The sequence below is a fragment of the Pantherophis guttatus genome, chromosome 1, assembly GCF_059756535.1.
Source record: "Pantherophis guttatus breed Tessera chromosome 1, ASM5975653v1, whole genome shotgun sequence".
NCBI lineage: Eukaryota > Metazoa > Chordata > Lepidosauria > Squamata > Colubridae > Pantherophis > Pantherophis guttatus.
In genome coordinates this window covers 336669591-336690916 of record NC_142063.1, presented here as the reverse complement: position 1 = coordinate 336690916, position 21326 = coordinate 336669591, and the positions used below count along the sequence as shown (strand labels likewise).

The following is a 21326-nucleotide window of genomic DNA, read 5'->3' as shown; positions in this document are numbered from 1 at the left end:
TTTAAATGCCTCTGATGATCCAAGCTGAGTTGCCTGATTGGCAGAGGCTTTTTTTCTTTTAAATGCCTCTGATGATCCAAGCTGAGTTGCCTGATCGGCAGAGGCTTTTTTAAAAAAAGCCTTCGCCGAAGGGGTTGTAGAAAAAATGGTTTTAAAAGTTTTTTTAAAAATTGGCCACGCCCACCCAGTCACATTACCCCCCCCACCAAGCCACGCCCACAGAACCGGTAGTAACAAATTTTAGATTTCACCACTGATTCATACAACATGCTAAGCTCTTTTAAGATTAAGTTTAAACTGCTATGTGGCAATGACTGGGCTTCCATTGTTTGCTAAATCATGGTTTGCTTAGTCAGGTTTCCTGAAGAAGTCACAACTGGTGAGTTCACAAATAGGATTCATTCATGGGCCAAGCTAGGAACCCAGGCAAGAACTGCTGTGTTCACACAGCATTCTCACCTTGCTTGCCAAACTGATGGGATTTTCTGCAATGATCACAAAGCACTGATTCATATAACCAGGGTGGATTTGATTTAAATCGAGTTGATTTAAATCACTAGTAAAAAGACTTGATTTAAATCAACTCGATTTAAATCATAATTTTTAAAGAGCAGCTGTCATCTCTGCTACTCCTTTGACCCAGTGTTGACTCACCGATAGTCCCAGTGTTGCAGAATATACAGCCTCATGCTGCATAACTAAGCTCCATTTCATGCTGAATAAACTAAATTATTTATGTATCTTAAATAGAAAACTATCTTACGATTTTTACCCCAAATTTTTTTATTAAAATAAATTCAATAAAAATCAAAAAAATCCGATTTAAATAAAAAAAAAATCTGATTTTTTAAATTTTTTTTTTAAAAAAATCATTGATTTTTATCCACCCTGCATATAACTGACCAGATGGGTTGGGTTGGTACATCAGGATAAAACGAAAACAATCCCCCAATCCAAGGTTTAAACTAAACAGGCTTTAACATTTCACACAACTGTTAGTTCTTCAATAGTCCTGGATAAATTACAATATGTAGTTATTTATAGGTAGACTTATGACCATAATTAAACCTGTAATTTTGGTCAAAAGTCATGATGGTTGTAAGGTGGGCCGTCACCCCTGATTTTATGATCTTTTTTGCAGCAGTTGGCAAGTGGACACAGTGGTCATAAAGCAAATACAGTGGTCCTTAAGCAAACGCCATGGTTGTTAAGTGAACCCATTATTCACTATAGTATGCTTTTTTTTTGAAACCAGAAGTAAATGCTGGTTTCCGGAAAAAAGTTGTAAATTGCCATGACTGTGGGTACATTGCAAATTATCGTAAATTCAGGCTGATAATCAAGTACCCAAAATTTAGTTATATAACTGGGGCACGGGAATGGAACTTCAAATTCAGGCCATAAGTCCCTTTTTCAGGGTCCACTGAAATTTTGAACAGTTGCTAAAGGACATGATCTCCCCTAGCTTAAAAACTGCCTTATACTGAATCACATTCAGCATTTGCAAGTTGTCACAGGCAAATTACTCCGGCAGATCAAATGGAAAATACTAAATTCATTTGATAAAATACAGTTTTACAAAGGCCTGCCTACTTATGTCTGTTTGGATTCATGGTCACATTCACATTGTTTTCTTGCTGACGGTACTCAAGTACCATATTTTCTGCATTATAAGACACACTTCCCCCCCCCCAAAAAAAGTGGGTGGAAATGTCTGTGCATCTTATAGAGTGAATGTTGCCAAAGCCCTGCCCACCTGCTGGCCTCCACCCTTTGACTTCTGCCTCCCAGCAATTTGCCTCCTTGCAGCAAACTGCCTGGTCAGCTTCAGCACAGCCTGATTTAGCACGAGCAGGTGATTGGCAGTTGGGTTGGCCTCCCGGAATACCGCTAATCAGCTGTTCCAGGCTGCGGGGATCATCACCACCCATTGCCACCACGCCCCCTGTTTTCGGCCTCTGTGCACCCCGTTTTCAGTCTGTTCCAAGCTGCAGGGATCGATGCTGCCCATCGCTGCTGCCGCCTATCATCACCTCCATGTCCCTCATTTTTGGCCTCTGCGCATCCTGTTTTTGGCCTCCACACGTCCCATTTTCGGCCTGTTCCAGGGGATGGCGATCTCCACCTGGAATGGGCCAAAAATGGGGCGCGTGGAAGCGATCCCTGCAGCCTGGAACAGCTGATCGGCGATATTTTGAGAGGCCAATCCAACCGCCAATCAGTTGCTTGTGCTAAATCAGGCTGTGCTGAAGCTGACCAGCTGTTTGTTGTTTGCTGCAAGGAGGCAAATTGCTGGGAGGCAGAGACAGATTTTTTTGTCTTGTTTTCCTCCCCAAAAATTAGGTGTGTCTTATAGTCTGGAGCGTCTTATAGTCTAGAGCGTCTTATAGTGCAAAAAAATACGGTACTTAGCCAACGGCCTTCTTTACATGATATTTTTACGGCTTTCCAATCTAAGCTACAGCAGTGGAATTTCCTGGTGGTCTCCCATCCCAGTATTAACCAGGTCTGACCCTGCTTAACTTTTTTTAGATCTCGTCCAGGATTCGTGTGGCTCAGCTTTAGGCTGATCTGAGAGGCCAGCCGGGGGCTCTTTAATGGATAAGCTGTGCTGGCGTGAAGAACTGATGTTGCTCAGACTGATAAGACCCAAATCCCTCTAAAACCCATCAGCAACAGTAATCTGAACCTATCTTGGCAGTCACTAGCAGGTGGTTTTGCAGAGATAAAAAGACTACGTGGGTCCCTTCGCTGAGTTTTTGTTCCGATCATTCGCGACTCGTTTTAGCCATGCCCACTGGCAGATTGTACAAGAACAGGGGTTAGCACCTCGTTGTGCCCGCGTGACACCCCTCCTGCGCGAGCTGCACTGGCTCCCAGTGGTCTTCCGGGTGCGATTCAAGGTGTTGGTTACCACCTTTAAAGCGCTCCATGGCACAGGACCCGGATACCTTCGAGACCGTCTTCTGCCACCAATAGCCTCCCACCGACCAGTCCGTTCCCACAGAGAGGGTCTCCTCAGGGTGCCATCAGCCAAGTTATGTCGGCTGGTGACACCCAGGGGGAGGGCCTTCTCTGTGGGAGCCCCAACCCTGTGGAATGAACTGCCCCCGGAAATACGTAAGATCTCCAACCTCCGGGTGTTCCGCTGCGCACTGAAGACCCTATTGTTCCGTCAGGCAGGGCTGTCAATATAATAATTTTAAATTGGGGTATTTTAATTTTTGGGGTTTTAAATCGGCCAAATCTATTTAATTATTTTAATTTTTAATTATTGTTGTGTCTTGTGTTTTTAAATTGGCTGTACACCGCCCTGAGTCCTTCAGGAGAAGGGCGGTATAGAAATAAAATAATAATAATAATAATAATAATAATAATAATAATAATAATAATAATAATTATTATTATTATTATTATTATTATTATTATTATTATTATTATTATTATTGCCTTTTCTCTTTAACCCCCTTGCTTAGCCATGGAAATGCTTGTTCCAACTGTGGTCGTAGTCTGTAGTTATGTTTCAAAAGTCAGTGAGAACAGAGATTTGTTTAAGGAAAGGAATTGTCAAATGGACAGAGAATTATATTCCATAGGTGGAAGGAGGTAAAATGTGGGCAGATTAGCTTTTTTTTTGGGGGGGGGGGAGAAGAAATGTCATATAAAGGTCAGTGTTTTAAATAAAAAGATTATTTCCAAGTAGCTGTTAGGACTTGCAATCCTTGTTAAAGCCAGCTGTTTACAAATAATCAGATAATAGGACACCCCCCCATACATACATATCCCCTCCCCATTTTTCTCTGTTCGTTTTCTTCTGAATTAAGATACATTCAGTTCGCATGCTCTTGCACACGTTAATATCCTGATCCAATAGAAAAGAGATTGTTGAAATGGAAGATAAACTTATATGTCTTAACCAGGTCATTAACTTAAAAGACTGCCTTCATCCTATACTTTAACCCTAATAATCTGGTATTATTTATAACACTGGTATCTTGCATTGTATAGAGTAGAAGATACGCTCAAATTTACATGAAGACTTGGTTTTCCAAAGTGTGCTAAGCAAATTTATGATAATAATGTTTTATTGAATGTGGGTTTAAAGGACATCCTGGATTAAAAAGCATTCTACATTCCGTGTCATTACACTAAACCAAGATACATTAGTCCTTGACTTACAATCACTCATTTAGGAACAGTTCAAGGTTATAGCAGCGCTGAAAAATTGACTTGCAGCAGTCCTTGTATTGATTCCTAGAGTCACCTTATTGCCATAAGAGCCTTGGTGGCGCAGCAGACTAAAGTGCTGTTAAATAACACCAGCTGCCTGCAATTACTGCAAGTTCAAATCTCACCAGGCTCAAGGCTGACTCAGCCTTCCATCCTTTCGAGGTAGGTAAAATGAGCACCCGGATTGTGGGGGCAATAAGCTGATTTTGTATTAAAAAAAAGAACACCGCTGGGGGGGGGGAGAGGCGAAAGCCCTACTAAGCAGGTATATACAAAAGTATGAAGGCTATTGCTTAACGCATTGTAAGCCACCCTGAATCTCTGGAGAAGGGCGACATATAAATCGAACCAATAAATAAAACAATAAATAAATTTGTGATCTTCCCAGCCTGCTTCCAATAAGCAAAGCCAATGGGAGAAGCTGGATTTAGAATAGAACGGAATGACAGAGTTGAAAGGGACCTTGGAGGTCTTCTAGTCCAGCCCGCTGCTCAATAGGAAACCCTGTACCATTTCAGACAAATGAAAGGTCCAATCTCTTCTTAGAAACTTCAGTGTTGGAGCATTCGCAATGTCAAATTCACAAATTTTGCTTTAACAACTTCATGATTCACTTAACAACCGTGGCCGGAAAGGTTGTAAAATTGGGCACGGCTCACTTAACAGCCACCTTGCTTAGAAACAAAGTTTTGGTCCCAACTGTGGTAAAGTCGAGGGCCACCCATAGTCAAAGTTTAAAAATGCTATTCCTGCAAGATTGGACTGTAAAACCCCTCACCTTTGACTGTTCTCATTTATGACATATGAAAGATCAAACCACCGCAATTTCTTGACTTCCATGACATTAGTGCTCTGTGTAGTAACTACTGTGATATTTACTAATCAAGCAATAGATATTGAAAGGTATGTAGAACACACTATCAATTCTTTTGCCATTAAAACACCAAACCGCTAACATCTTAATCAGTGGTGAAATCCAATTTTTTTTTTTACTACCGGTTCTGTGGGCGTGGCTTGGTGGGTGTGGCAGGATACTGCAAAATCTCCATTCCCACCCCACTCCAGGGGAAGGATACTGAAAATCCCCATTCCCTCCCCACTCCTGGGGGAATAATATTGCAAAATCTCCATTCCCATCCCATTCTGGGATCAGCCAGAAGTGGTATTTGGTATTTGCCAATTCTCTGAACTGCTCAAAATTTCCGCTACCGGTTCTCCAGAACCTGTCAGAACCTGCTGGATTTCACTCCTGATCTTAATACAGGTAGTCCTTGATTTACGACTGTTGGGCCCAACATTTATGTTGCTATGTGAGACATTTGTTAAGTGAGCTTTGCCCCATTTTACCATTTTTCTTGCCACAGCTGATAAGTTAATCATTGCAGTTGTTAAGTTAGTAACCTAGCTTCCCCATTGACTTTGCTTGTCAGGAGGTTGCAAAAAAGTGATCACAGGACCCTGGGACGCTGCAACCGTCATATATATGAACCAGTTGCCAAGCATCCGAATTTCGATCATGTGACTATGGGGATGCTGCAAGTCTGAAAAATGGCCACTTTTTTCAGTGTCGTCACTGAATGGGCACTAAATGAACTGTTGTAAATCGAGGACTGCCCATATATATATACACACATTGAGGCTGTGAAAACAGACAGAATTTGTTTCTGTTTGCGCCATTAAAATTTAATACCACGGTCAGTACCTCTATCTCACTTCTAATAAATTGAGTTTTCCCTTGATGTACTTTCAGTACACCATTAAATCAAGTCAGGTGTATGTTGGACAAACAGCCAAGATAAACGGAGATCACAGTATTATGTGTAAAACGTGCTGTGATATGGAAGATGGACAGAGGTGAGAACTTGGGGTGGATCTGAATCGAATGATTACATTTGAACAGTCTGAGCTTTTTGCGATCTACTCAGAACTTTAATAGAAAGCCTTCATGGTGTTGAATGTACCTTCTCTTAACCAAAATGTATAATCTGCAGTTCATCTAATGTTGAAGGCAAGCAATCAGTTCACCTCCTTTGCTTGTCTTCTCTTTTGTGAGCCAGGCGTGTGATAACTGCATGTTATCTTTGAATCACAACTAGAATTGAGCCCAGAATTACAGCCATAAATCGAGTGGCCATTTGGTGGATCATCACATGTTCAACCTGATTTTTGTAGTCTTTTTTTTTTTTTGCAGTGCACATTAACTCAATACTATGGTCATGAAGTGAGTCCATCTTCCCCAAAGGCATTTTTTACCAGAAATTAGAAGTAAAAGGCCAGAAAGTTTCTGGAACTGGTGGGAAAAAAAAAACATCAAAAATTATGGGATGCAGCATATGGTCATAAATGCACGCCTGATGCCAAGGGCCCAAAATGCAATCATATGATTGCTTGTGGCCTGAAAGAAGTGACTTACGACCATTTTTTCACACTTACGACCTTTGTAGCATCCCCATGATCACGTGATCCAAATTCAGATGCTTGGCAACCGGTTGATACTTATGACCAGTCCTGTGTCCCAAGGTCATGTGGTCAGACTTTGCAACCTTCTGACAAGCAAAGTCAATGGGGAAGCAAGGTACTATCTGATCAACTGCACTTAACAACTGCGGCAAGAAAAGTCGTAAAATGGGGCAAAACTCACTTAACAAATGTTTCACTGAACAACCAAAACGTTGGGCTCAGTTGTTGTTGTACGTCGAGGACTACCTGTACATTGTGGTAAAACATATTTTGTTCTTCGATTTACAACATAGGTCCGTGATGGCGAACCTATGGCACGTGTGCCACAGGTGGCACACATAGCCATACCGGTGGGCACGCAAGCTCAGATCCAGCATGCCGGCCAGCTGGTTTTCGGGCCTTCTGGGCCCACCAGAAGTAGGGGAACAGGCTGTTTCCTGCCTCCGGAGGACCTCAGGGAGTGGTGGGGAAGGCCCGTTTTCGCCCTCCCCAGACTCCTAGAAAGGCTCTGGAGGCTGGGGAGAGCAAAAAATGGGCCTACCATGCCAGGAGTGTGGGGAGCGGGGGGGGAGGGTCGTGCGTGCATGCGTGGAGGCAGGGCGCATAGAATTATGGGTGTGGACATGCACACGCGTGATACACACACCCCGGCACACGATGGCAAAAAGGTTAGCCATCACTGACATAGGTGGTCCTTGACTTAACGACCACAACCGAGCCCAAAATTTCCATCGCTAAGCAAAACAATTGTTAAGGGAGTTTTGCTCCACTCGACCACCTTTTTTTGCCACAGTTGTTAAGCGAATCATGCGGTCGTTGAGTGAATCTAGCTTACCAGAGTGCCTTTGCTTGTTGGAAGCTGGCTGGGAAAGTTACAAAAGTTGATCGAATGACACCGGGACACTGCAACCGTCATAAATACATTCCAGCGGTCAAGCGGCTGAATTTTTATCACGTGACCACGGGGATGCTGCAACGGTCCTTAAGTGTGAAAAATGGTCAAAAGTCACTTTTTACAGTGCTGTTGTAATTTTGAACGGTCACTAAATGAATGCTTGTAAGTCAAGGACTACCTGTATTCCTGAAACTGCAAACTCTTGGCTCCTGCAATTTACTATCATTGCTAAGCCATGACTTACAAACTTCACCACTCAGTTCATTAAACTAGACTAAGCCAAAACTAAGGTTATGATACGATTGTATGGCGCAGGGGTTTCCAACCTTGGCAACTTTAAGCCTGGTGGACTTCAACTCCCCAGAAGCTTTGCTGGCTGGGGAATACAGAGAGTTGAAGTCCTCCAGGCTTAAAGTTGCCAAGGTTGGAGATCCCTGGTATGGAGCAACGTGTGAACGTTAGCACTGACTGCTCCTTCTCTGGATTAATTTAGTGCAACCAACATCCAATAGGTAAGTGTTTGGCTCTTCTATCCACCTTCCCAGCCCTGTTGTGGAAAAAAGGGAGGGGAAGAGGGTGCCCGATTAAGTCTTGGCAGCAGGAAGAGGCCAACGCCTTCGCCTTCTTAACACTTTCTCCTGCTTTCAAAACTTCCCAGGATCATAAATGATTGGCTGAGAGAAAGGGGAGTCAGTTGGCATTAACTCCTTGCAAAAAGCAGTGTGGAAGGCGGAATTTGTAGAGATCTACAAAGGGGGCTGTAATCCATTTTAGCAGAGAACCAAAGAGGTAGCTTGCTTTTCCAGTGTTACAGGCATGAAAGAATGCACTCTTATACAATGCAACCTAAGACACTAATGCGCCGCATAACAAACACGCCAAGAAGAAAAAACTAATCCAGAAACTGTTCACCTCTGCCCAACATGTGGAGTTAATCTAACGCACACACATATGTGCCAATTTCAGGCCTTTCTTTCCTGCCCCCAACCCACTCCACAAACCTTTCACAAATAATGTGAAAGAGAGCCAAAGAGATATTCTGTAGAATTTGTAAGTTGTGAAGGAGAGATTTGTGAGAGCCGGAAGGATGTGTTATACATTTTTATGAACAAAGCAGTCCCATTGCATCTGATCCGGCCATTTTAGTGTAGATTGAAATCGCCAAAGGTGATTAAGGAGACCCGTCTTCCTCAAAAGTTACACAGTTTAAAGTGCCTTGTAATGTCAATAATAATAATAATAATAATAATAATAATAATAATAATAATAATACTAATAATAATAATAATAATACTAATAATAATAATAATAATAATAATAATAATAATATAAAAACTTGGGAATGTGTGAGATGGGGGTTGTGAAGAGACACAATATGGTTTCTGTTTCTGTGGGTGAATAGTATAATTCCCCTTATTCCCTTCCCATAAAGGCAGTGTTATTTCAAGCATGCAAATACGGAGAATATTTCCTCATTATCTCAGTCTGGGTATTAAGACTTAAGTATGATACATGCTGCACCAAGGTTTGTTATAACCCTGGTTCCTGGGGAGCGGAAGCACCAAATGAATTGAGTCATATACAATACAAGAAGCTATAACCAAATGAACTACATTAATCAAGCAAATAATGTAGCTGTTTTAGCTTACAGTGAATGTAGAAATGGGGGTCACCAAATAAATCATGTTTTACGACTCAATATCGTTAGCGTCCAGATTTCAACTCTTCCAAGTATGATGTGTCAACAGAAATCTACGGTTAGGTTGCGATTTCTCAGCATATTTCTCAGCAAAATATAAATATATATTTATTTTTATGTGCCAGTCAAATCTCTATTCCAGCGCTTCTCAACCTTGGAAAATGTTTAAGATATGTGGACTTCATCTCCCAGAATTCCTCAGCCAGCATGCTTGCTGGGAGATTCTGGGAGTTGAAGTTCCCACATCTTAACATTGCAAAGTTTGAGAAACATTGCTCCAATCAATAGAGGTATAGAGGGGAAAGGAGCTACAAAAGCAAGTGAAAGAACCAAGAAGGGGCAAACAAGATAAAGTCACTTTGCTTGACTGCAAGACTGGTATTTAATGATGTTTTACCACAACACAGGTAGTCCTTGACTTGCAACCATTCATTTAGTGACAGTTCAAAGTTACAATGGCACAGAAAAAAGTAACCGGTTTTCATACTTATGACCATCAAAATTCAAATGCTTGGCAATTGGTTCACATTTATGGTGGTTGCAGTGTCCTGGGGTTATATGACCATCTTTTGCAATTTTCTGACAAATGTCAATGGGGAAGCCAGATTCACTTAACAATCATGTAGTAACTTAACAACTGCAGTAATTCACTTAACAATTATGACATGGAAGACTGTAAGTGGGGCAAAACTCACTTAACAAATGTCTTGCTTAGTAACAGAAATTTTGGGCTCAATTGTGGTCATAAGTCGAGGACTACCTTTACGTATTTGCTGTCTTAATGAATTCTGAGCCAAGGAATTCCTTCAAATACAAAAACTGAACACTACTTGTAAGCTGACTATGCAAAAAACCCCATTCCTCAAATACATCAAGCTTTACTTTATCGTCTTCCAGCACTCAATAGTTACATCTAGTTCTATCTTTTATATGCTGCATAGTAGCATGCAGTATACATGATACCAATTCAAGCAGAACCTCCAAATACCAAGACAGTCTATCTCAAGATACTACAAACTTTCTATTTTCACATTTTTCTCTGCGATTTTCCATTCTGGTTAGCCATTACAGGAAATTGGATGCTTAGTAGATCTTTGGTTTTGATAGCAAACCACACCCAAAGACTAACTATCAGTTTTTTCTTGAAGTAATCATTTACATCAAGATGAAAGTATTTAAAGGAGTAGATTAGAGAGCAGAATGTTTGGATATGAAAGGGTGAGAGAAAATTCTACATAACCCCCCTCCAGAGGCTGAGTGTGTTAAATTATAATGTATTCTGGGGACATTCAGTAGCATGATTTGCAACCCATCCCTTGGGGCTTGTGATCCACGCTTTATGACATAGTATGTGTGAACCCTGCCAACCACGGTTTATTAAATGAACCATGCTTATGCAAATTGTGGTTTAGAACAGCATGTGAAGATAATCGTGCATGAAGACATATCCAAAAGGAAGTTGGTCCAGATTGGAATCTTCTAATCTCTTTAAGAAGAAAAAGATATTCAGATCAAGAAAGGGGGTGTCAGCGGGGAACCAGAGAGAAGCAGATTTGATAAGAAAGTCTTACTGTTTGAAGGGGTATGCCCTTGTTATGGTTTCTCATAAGTTACAAGAATGCACTATTATGTCAGATAGCAGCAGACCAAACGTACAGTTTCTAAACAGCACCTTCAAAATAACGTCGCCTTCCTCCAATGTTGTAAACCTTTGTTTACTGATACACTCCAGATGCATTTAGATTATATACAGGTAATCCTTGATTTACAACCATTTGCTTAGTGACTGAAGTTACAACACTGGAAAAAGTGGCTTCCTCATGGTCACGTGATCACCTTCCAAGCCTATTTCCGACAAACAAAGTCAATGGGGGAAGCCAATTTTGCTTAAAGATCGCCTGATTCATTCAATGACTGGGGGGGAAAAAAGATCGTAAAATGGGGTGCAACTCACTTAAACTGTCTTGCTTAGCAACTGAAATTTTGTCCTCAATTGTGATCGTAAGTTGAAGACTACCTGGTGAGGAATTCTACAGTGAGTTGTAGGCACAGCTCACCTGGAAAGGTAGGGAAAGGCTAGTACAAGGAATATCAAGAGACACCTAGCACCCCCACAAATGTTACCATGCTAATGCTGGATTAAAGACACTGCCTACACATATATAAAGCATTTTGGGGGAAAGGAGACTGTGAATTCCCCTGCAAAATCTGTACATTGGATGAAGAACAATGCATAACAGAGGCCTAGTTCTGTAGTGAGGAACCTGTGCCTTGCAAAAGCAGACTCAAATTGCATCTGGAGGTGTTCAAAGGACAGAAACTCCTAAAATTCATTCAAATCAGCATTTTCTGAGGAAAGGAGAGCTGAAATCCTGGATAGCTTTTCTTTGTGGAAGAAATTGTATACTCTTTCACCGAGAGTAGCGCTAAAATCGCAAACCTAGATTAGAAGCGCGTAACCAAGAGGCCTCTATGTTTTGGACTTCAACTCCCATAAGCCCTCAGGGCCAGCCAGCATGGTCAAGGGTTTGTGAGATCCCATGCATCTGGAGGACATTAAACACAGGTTAGCCGTTTCCGCAGGGCTAGGCCTTTGCAAGCCGAGAGTCCTAGGAAAGCTCTTTATCCCAGAAGGTTACATAGGGGTCACAACATTTACAGAGCAGAACCGGCCTCCTGGAAGCCATGCGAGGAGTGGGGGAAGCGAATGGAAGCCGGACAAAGGTCACTACTACCCTTCAAGACCATCTTTCTGGATACAGAGGAGTGTACATATATGTTATACACACCACACTACTGTCTGACAGTAACCAGTAAAAGTGGGTTTATCCCCAGAAAAAAAATCATGCAAGAATAAATCCCCGTATGCAAGAAGGGCAACACGCAAAAACTACTCATAATGTAGGTAAAAGAGGAGTAGTACAGTTCAGGTAAACCCTACTTTTTCACACACTTTCCTCCATATATGAAGGACAGAAGAATAAAGAGTACTGATCACACGGGGAGCTCCAGGCCCCAAGATTAATCCATTCTATATTCTTAAAGCATGCAGGCTCATTTATCGCTTTAAAACGCAGAGAAAGCACACACAACAAAGCAACAGTATCCTACCTGCAAAATAAAAAATAAAAATCACAGGCATCATTATTATTATTTGCTATGGCCACCTTATTCCAAAAGCCTCTGGTCATGCAAATATGTAAATACCCTTAAGCCTTCACTTGCACTCTAGCCAACTTACACCAGGGGTTTAAACCTTGAGAGCATATTCTTGGAGGCTTACACCTGAGTAAAATGGCCTAAAATGGAAAACTCAGTAAATCTGCTGCATTAGAAGTCTGGGTTAATGTGCTTTGAGGATTGGGGGGGTGGGGGGGTGTCAGGCTGGCCGCAATAAGAGCAAACTATTGTTCCCTTTGCACAATCTCTTGAATTTTTTTTCTTTTTAGGTTAAAGTTATTGCGGCTATGATTGCTTCACCTGCACCCTGCAAAACATATCAGGATTGAAACAGCTCCATAAACTTGACTTGCACGGTGGAAAGAGAGGAATCAAGAGAGAGGATTATCTCACGTTGGGAAGAGAAAGCAAAGACGAGGCTTCTTTCCCTTGCTCTCATTTCCCCAAAGCCAGACCTAGGAGATCTTACTCAGGAGTAGATCTCACTCTTTCCCAACCCTTCCCCACCCCATCTAGGTGCGCAGCCCGCAGCCCGCCCAAGCCTCAATCAACCCTGCAATCTTTTACTTACCTACCCAACAAAAGTCAAAGGCTCTCTCTCTCTCTCTAACCGTGAAAAGTGCAACCTTGGGTTGGCTTCGTGCAAGGTTAAAAGGCAGGGAGAAAATGCAGGCCCCGGGTCAGCCAAGAAGAGCAAGAGAAGATGATCCCGAAGCTGAGCCCCCCAGGAAATCCTTTTCCTTCCCAAATGCAAGGGAGCTCGAGAAAAGGGGGGCAGCAAAGAGAGGCCCCTTTGCCTGCTTCACCCCCCCCCCACCCAATCCCACCTCCACGTTTCAAATCCTAACCCAACGGCTTCCCCTCTTTAAAAGACGGCAAGCGAGTGATTTCCCACCTGGTTAAGAAACTCCCCAGGAATGCATCGCCCGTGTCGGGTGGGTGGGAGAAAAGACCCCCGCAGGACACCCCCCTCCCACATACACTACACACCGAGGGAGTTTATTCCAGGATAGCTACCTCGCCAAGTTGGGGGGGGGGGGACGGGGTGAGGATCGGGCGCAGGAGCAAACCGAGGGATCGCTCCGACCGAAGGCAGGGAAGGTGAAACGGGACAGGGGGCTCTCTCCTCGGATCAACACCCCGGATCCTCCGACGACCACCGCCCGCCTTCTCGCCCACCTGCGGGTTCCCTCGGCGGGTCCTTGCCGGCGCTCTGGCTGGGCTGTTCCGCCGCCGCTCCTCCCGCAGGAGTCATCTCGTCCGCTTTAATGACCATGGCCGGCCACCGCCGCCGCCGCCGCCGCCGCCTCTCGCGCTCTTCTACCGCCGCCCGGCCCTGCTGCGCTGCCGCTGGAAGGACAGTCGAGCCCGTCGCAGCCCCACGTGGTCCGACACTTCACCTCGGCGGCCGCTCCGACCCCTGACACGCCGCCCTCGGCCGCTGGCCCCGCCCTCTCACCCCCGCCTGTCACGGAAGCCTCGCCCATCGAGCCCGACGGCGGCCGGCCGGGGGCAAAATTCATTGCGTTTTTGAGGCGTGGGAAAGCCTCTCAGTACCTTAAAGGGGCAGAGAGCTGATGTAGAGCAAAGCTGGCTGGGGAATTCTGGGAGTTGAAGTCCTGCAGGCTTAAAGTTGCCAAGGTTGGAGACCCCCCTGATGTAGAGGATAGGCATCCCTGAGAATTTTGGGAGCTGAAGTTCACATCTCTTGATAGGGCCGGATGAGAAACTGCGATACAGATAGTTTTCAATTTACGACCACTCATGTAGTGACCCGTTTGCTGGCTGGGGAATTCTGGGAGTTGAAGTCCTGCAGGCTTAAAGTTGCCAAGATTGGAGACTCCTCATGTAGCAGATAGGGTTCCCTGAGAATTCTGGGAGCTCAAGTTCACACTTCTTGACAGGGCCGGATGAGAAACTGTGATAGTTTCAACTTATGACCACTCATGTAGTGACCCGTTTGCTGGCTGGGGAATTCTGGGAGTTGAAGTCCTGCAGGCTTAAAGTTGCCAAGGTTGGAGACCCTCTGATGTAGAGGATAGGGTTCCCCGAGAATTCTGGGAGCTGAAGTTCACACCTCTTGATAGGGCCAGATGAGAAACTGCGATACAGATAGTTTTCAATTTACGACCACTCATGTAGTGACCCGTTTGCTGGCTGGGGAATTCTGGGAGTTGAAGTCCTTCAGGCTTAAAGTTGCCAAGATTGGAGACCCTCTGATGTAGAGGATAGGGTTCCCTGAGAATTCTAGGAGCTGAAGTTCACACCTCTTGATAGGGCCGGATGAGATACTGCATACAGGTAGTTTTCAACTTACGACCACTCATGTAGTGACCGTTTGAAGTTACAAGGCATTGAAAAAAGTGAGCTATGACCGCTTTGCACACTTAACAACCATTGCTGCAGTTCCCCATGCTCACGTGGATCAAGATTCAGAATGCTTGGCAACTGGCATGTATCCATGTATTTCTGATGGTTGCAGTGTCCAAGATCATGTGATCACCTTTTGTGATCGTCTAAGAAGCAAACTTAATGGGGAAACCAGATTCACTTATTGAGCGTGTTACTAATTTTATAACTTCGGTGATTCACTTAATTGTGGCAAGACATTCATTTAATCTCCTTGAGTTTGGTATAGTGATTAGAAAGGAGGAGACTGGGAATTCTAGTTCCACTTTAGGCATGAAAAATGGGCTGGGTGACTAAGGGCCAGTTACTCACTCTCAGCCCAACCCACCTCACAGGGTTGTTGTGAGAAAATACGTTGGCTGCCTTGAGTTATTTATAAAAACAATAAAGATAGGAGCTCTGGACAAATTTACATCATTTTCTTGGCAACAGTATGTCATGTCCCTCTTTCAGAGTTTCCCCCTCCAGTTTCTAAGCTTAGTGTACAGTTCTGTGATTTCCAATTAGTTCCCCATCCAAGTATGAACTTGCTTTGTTTCCAAGTCCAGACTAGCTCAGCCAAATTTGCTTCCTTTCTGACAGTAGCAATGTGTGATCATCCAGATCAATGTTTCTCAATTTTGGTAGCTTTAAGACATAGGTTTCAACTGACTGACTGAGGAATTCTGAAGAGTTGAAATCCACGTGTTTTAAAGTTCAGTCAATCACAATAAAGCTGGAAGGGACCTTGGAGGTCTTCTAGCCCAACCCCCCTGCTTAAGCAGTCGACACTACACCATTTCAGACAAGTGGCTATACAGTCTCTTCTTAAAAGCCTCCAGTGATGAAGCACCTACAACTTCTGAAGGCAACTTCTGTTCCAATGATGCCCTTGACGTGATGTCCCGGTGTCTGGAGGCTGTGCGGATCTGGATGGGGAGAAACAGGCTCAGGCTCAACCCATCCAAGACCGAGTGGCTGTGGCTCCCGGCGTCCTGATATAGTCAGTTGGTGCCATCTCTGACTATTGCGGGTGAGTCGTTGGCCCCCACGGAGAGTGCTCGCAACTTGGGTGTCCTCCTGGATGCACAGCTGTCCTTATAAGAACATGTGACGGCCGTGGCCAGGGGGGCTTTCTATCAGGTTCGCCTGATTCGCCAGTTGCGTCCCTTTCTGGATCGGGACTCCTTGTGCACGGTCACTCATGCCCTCGTCACTTCCCGCCTGGACTACTGTAATGCTCTCTACATGGGGCTCCCCTTGAAGAGCACCCAGAGGCTCCAACTGGTCCAGAATGCAGTCGCGCGGGTGATTATGGGAGCGTCATGGCAAGCTGCACTGGCTCCCGGTGGTCCTCTGGGTGCGATTCAAGGTGTTGGTGACCACCTTTAGAGCGCTCCATGGCTTAGGACCGGGATATCTACGAGACCGCCTTCTGCCACCGAGAGCCTCCCACTGGCCAGTACGCTCCCACAGGGGGCTCCTCGGGGTGCCATCAGTCAAACAATGTCGACTGGCAGCCCCCAGGAGGAGAGCTTTCTCTGTGGGAGCACCTGACCTCTGGAACGAGCTCCCCCCGGAGATACGGACGATTTTGGATTTATGTACCTTCCGCCGGGCCCTCAAGACTTTTTTATTTCAACAAGCCGGGCTGGCCTAACTTCTCCAATTGTTTAATTTTAATTTTAATTTTAAATGGGGTATTTTAATTGTTGGGCCAAATTGTTTAATATATTTTAAACTGCTTTTAAATTTCTGTATTCTATGTTTTTTACCTTTGGCTGTTTACTGAGTCCTTTGGGAGAAGGGCGGTATATAAATTTAAATATAAATATAAATAAATAAATAAATGAAAGAGCCTGTAGTACAGTGGACTAAAGCACTGTTATTAACAGATTAACATCTGCTGCTTGCATTTACTGCAAGTTCAAATCTCACCAGGCTCAAGGTTGACTCAGCCTTCCATCCTTTCAAAGGTAGGTGAAATGAGAACCCAGATTGTGGGGGCAATAAACTGACTTTGTATAAATATGCAAAAGTATGAAGGCTATTGCTTAACACATTGTAAGCCGCCCTGAGTCTCCGGAGAAGGGCGGCATATAAATTAAAGCAAATAAATAAATAAATAAATAAATCTCACTGTTAGGAAGTTTCTCCTTTATTCTAGATTGCTTCTTTCCTTGATTAGTTTCCATCCATTTTTTCTTGTCTTGCCTTCTGGTGCTTTGGAAAATACGTTGACCGGCTCTTCTTTGTGGCCGCCCCTCAAACCCCCTGGACTACTGCTATCATGTCCTCCCCTTGTTCTTCTTTTCTCTACAGTAGCCATTCCCAATTTCTGCAACTGTTCTTCATATGTTTTACTCTCCAGGCCTTTAATCATCTTAGTTGCCCTTCTTTGCACTTTTCCCCAAAGTCTCAACTTTTTTTTTTTTGGTAACGTGGTGATCAAAACTGGATGCAGTTTCACCAGAAGTTGCCAAATTTGAGAAACACTGTTCCAGATGCTGAACTACAAGTACCATCTCTCCCTCATGCTAGCTATTGCTGATAAAGTTCCACAACATTGGGTAGATCAAGTGCTGCCATTCTTTGCACTATGGGCATAAAATGTATAATAAATTGCTTTTAATCCCAACCCCAACTCAGGGGCGGTTGATCATTGTGGATTTACAGGTAGTCCTCGACTTATGACCACAATTAGGACCAGACTTTCTGTTGCTAAGGAAGGCTGTTGTTAAGTGAGTTGTGCCTGATTATACAATTTTACAACCTTTATTTGCCATGGTTGTTAAGTGAATCACACAACTGTTAAGCAAATCCAGTTTCCCCTATTGACTTACTTGTTGAAAGTCGGCTGGGAAGGTCACAACTGAAGCTCTTATGATCCTGAGACGCTACAACTGTCATGAATACATGCCAGTTGCCAAAAGTTTGAATAATGTGACAGTGGGGATACTGCAATGGTCGTAAGTGTGCAAACTGGTCATCAGTTACTTTTTTCAGTGCCATTGTAACTTTGAAAAGTCACTAAATGAATGGTTGTAAGTCAAGGGCTACCTGCATAAGCCATCTAAGGAAATAAATAACAAATAACCCAAGCACTATGGAATAGGTTGACAGAAAGTTATTTTTCCCCATCTGGAATAGTAGATAAGACGCAGAACATTCCAGAAGAAAAGATGATTATGGAGAGGAAGTGTCCCATTTTCCACACCTGGTCTCTGTCTGCTCTGTTACGTTGCCTCTCGTATTTCCTCTATGACTGAGAAAGAAAAAATATTTTGGTGTTTTTACTGTATTTGTTTACTAAAATTATTAAACAAGAATGAAAAAATAAACACAAACTAATATAAAGCGAGAAAGAAAAAAAAGAAATTAAAGAAAGCGCTAAAAGTGTAAGAAATGGAAAAAAATTGAAAAAAGGGGAAAGAAAGATGCTATAAAGAAGTAGTATTCCAATATTATTATTCCAATATAATATCCAACATTATTCATAGCGGTTATACATTTGAATGCACAGATTTTTAACCTCTCTAAAGTTACATCATATTGCTTTTATTTTTATAATCTATCCCCAAAATCATAAATCACGTTCATTCCCCCCTCCCCCATTTTTACGCAAAAAAAGTTTTCCGTCACCAATAAATGTGGATAAACATCTTTTCTCTAATGGTAGAAGTCAAATCTAGCCATTTCAGCAAAATCCATCAATTTCACCAACCGTAGTGGGTAATGTCAAATTTTCCCATTCTTTCACTATATATATAGTGAATATATATATTCCTTTTAATTCATAGGTATAAATGTGTGATATTTTTGCAATCAGGGTTTTTCCTATGTTGAAAAAAGATGTTAAATGGCCATGGTGGGATGAAATCTCTGATCATCGCTTTCAGGCCTGTCAGACATTTTATGTTGTATATATATTTGTTTTTCTTTCTTTTTCGTAGGTTTTATGTGTATGTCTCTTTAGCCAGGTTCTACCTACGTAAACCAAGATGTTATGCAGCCCTAGTTCAGTGAACACTCAAGTGATTATTCCCTCCCCCCTTTTATGTCATTGGACAACCTCAAAGAAAAGTAAGCTGATCCCTCCATCAAAGATAGCAGTGCAACCCAGTTCAAAAGCCCAGCTGATCTTTGTTGACAGAGTATTCAGTCCTGCTAACCAGACCAATTTGATTTGCAATGTTTTCAATGCCTCTTCTCTCCCGTCATTTGATTGCTTATCAATTAAATAGGAGGGAGGTTAGTCACTAAGCTTGTCTTTTGATCTTTGGGAGAGAGGAATCTGTTCAAAGCAAAGATTCTTGAAACCAGCAGTCTGTATCTAGCAGAACCAGCACTGCTTAGGACAACCTTCTGAAAACTTTACAAGAACAGTCCTTCTAATTATACTTCTACAATCCCATGGTTGCATGAACATTGCACAAAATCTGTGTTAACAAGGGAGTCTTATAGTAACGCTGTGGCCTTGGGGAGCACAGAAAAGCCACTGGGCTCTGGAGAGTTTCAGAGAGTTGAGTCCTAAAAGAAGACATAGGTATGGACGTAAACACAGTAAAGATAAAACGGGTGTCAAACTCAAGGCCCCGGGGCTTAGATCTGGCCTGCCGAGCTGCCCTGAAAACAGTGAAGGACCAGCCCGCGGAGCCTCTGCCAGCAAAAATGGAGCTTGGGAGGACTGCGTGCGGCCCCCTGAGTTCCATTTTCGCTAGCAGAGGGTTACAGGAGGCCATTGCAGCCGAAAATGGAGCTTGCGAGGGCCATGGCTGGCTCTTCCAAGCTCCGTTTTCACTGACAGAGGGTTGCAGGAGGCCGTCGCAGCCGAAAACGGAGCTTGGGAGCCTGTTTTCACTGGCAGAGTGCTCGGCGTCCCTGACACAAGTGACATCGAGCTGGCAACGTCCAGCCCGGCCCCCCAAGGTCAAACACAACCCTGATGTGGCCCTCAATGAAATCGAGTTTGACACCCCTGAGGTAAAAGATTCCTCCTTCCAGTCGCACCCGACTCTACGGGGCAGTGCTCATCTCTGTTTCTTAGCTGAAGGAGCCAGTGTTATCCGAAGACCCTTTGCGTGGTCATGTGGCCAGCATGACTACAGGTAGTCCTCAATTTACAACCATTAAGAGCGTGGTGGCACAGTGGATAGAATGCAGTATTGCAGGCTAATTCTGCCAACTGCCAGCAGTTCGATTCTCACCGGCTCAAGGTTGATTCAGCCTTCCATCTTTCCAAGGTTGGTAAAATGAAGGACCAGATTGTTGGGAGCAACAGGCTGACTCTGTAAACCGCTTAGAGAGGGCTGTAAAGCACTATGAAGCAGTATATAAGTCTAAAAGCTATTGCTATTTGTTTAGTGACCATTCAAAGTTACAACGACGACACTGAAAAAAGTGACTTCTGTCCGTTTTTCACATCCCCTGGTCAAGTGATCAAAATTTGGATGCTTGGCAACTGACTCATATCACAGCCATCACAGGGTCCCTGCAGTCACATGATCAAAATTCAAAATGCCACACACATATTTATGATGATTACAGTGTCCTAGGGTCACGTGATCCCCCTTTTGAGGCCTTCTGACAAGCAGGAAACCAGATTCACTTAACAACCGTGTGACTACCTTAACAGCTGCAGGGATTCACTTAACAACTGTGGCAAAACTCACTTAACAACTGTCTCCCTTAGTGATAGAAATGTTGGGCTCTATTTTGATTGTAAATTGAGGACTACCTGTATATGGGTTCTAGATTGTTCTTTGGCTGAGTCTGATGTGGGCATCTAAGCCATTTAGTGTCAGTGGTAATTGAAACAACTGAGAAGCCTAACTGGGCAAAATAAATAAATATATTTCCATTGTTATAGAATCCTGATTTTCAGTCCTCTAAGGCAGGACTGAACCTTGGAAATTTTAAACATTGCTGTCTGAGGAATTCTGGGAGTTGAAGTCCACACATCTTAAAATTCCAAAGATTGAGAGACATTGCTCTAAGGCAGGGGTCCCCAACCCCCGGTCTGTGGACTGGCACCGGGCCTTGGCATGCCAGAGATGGGGCCGGGAAAATAAGTGAAGAGACTATCTCTATATACCAAGGTTGCACAGAACACCGTTACCTTCCCACTGGTACCTATTTACCTATTTGCATGCTTTTGAACTGCTAGTTTGGCAGGAGCTGAAGCAAGGAATGGGAGCTTATGCAGTTCTTGGGTTTCAAACTACCAACCTTCTGGTTGACAAGTCAGCAACTTAACCATTGGCCGCCATGCCCCTATAGAAATAGACATAGAATCGTAGAGCTGGAAGGGACCTCAGAGGTCATCTAGTTCAACATGATGTAACTCATGAAAGTGGCCCATGTTTATTTATGTGCATTGTATTTGCATTGGTGTAATTTATATGTAGAAGCATTGTGTAGGCTTATGTATGTGGGCCAGGAAACATCAGGACCTTTAAGAATCACATCAGCAAC

General features: G+C 43.5%; 1 protein-coding gene across 1 annotated transcript in view; it reads right to left on the bottom strand.

The window, feature by feature from the left end:
* Nucleotides 1-13950, bottom strand: part of CLUH (CLUH binding protein of NUMT mRNA) — a 116819-nt gene extending 102869 nt beyond the window's left edge. Inside the window, exon 1 of the mRNA XM_060693195.2 lies at nucleotides 13644-13950. Within this exon, the coding sequence (XP_060549178.1) occupies nucleotides 13644-13740 (97 nt within the window). The 5' untranslated portion in view covers nucleotides 13741-13950. The remainder of the gene's footprint in view (nucleotides 1-13643) is intronic.
* Nucleotides 13951-21326: the final 7376 nt, after the last annotated feature.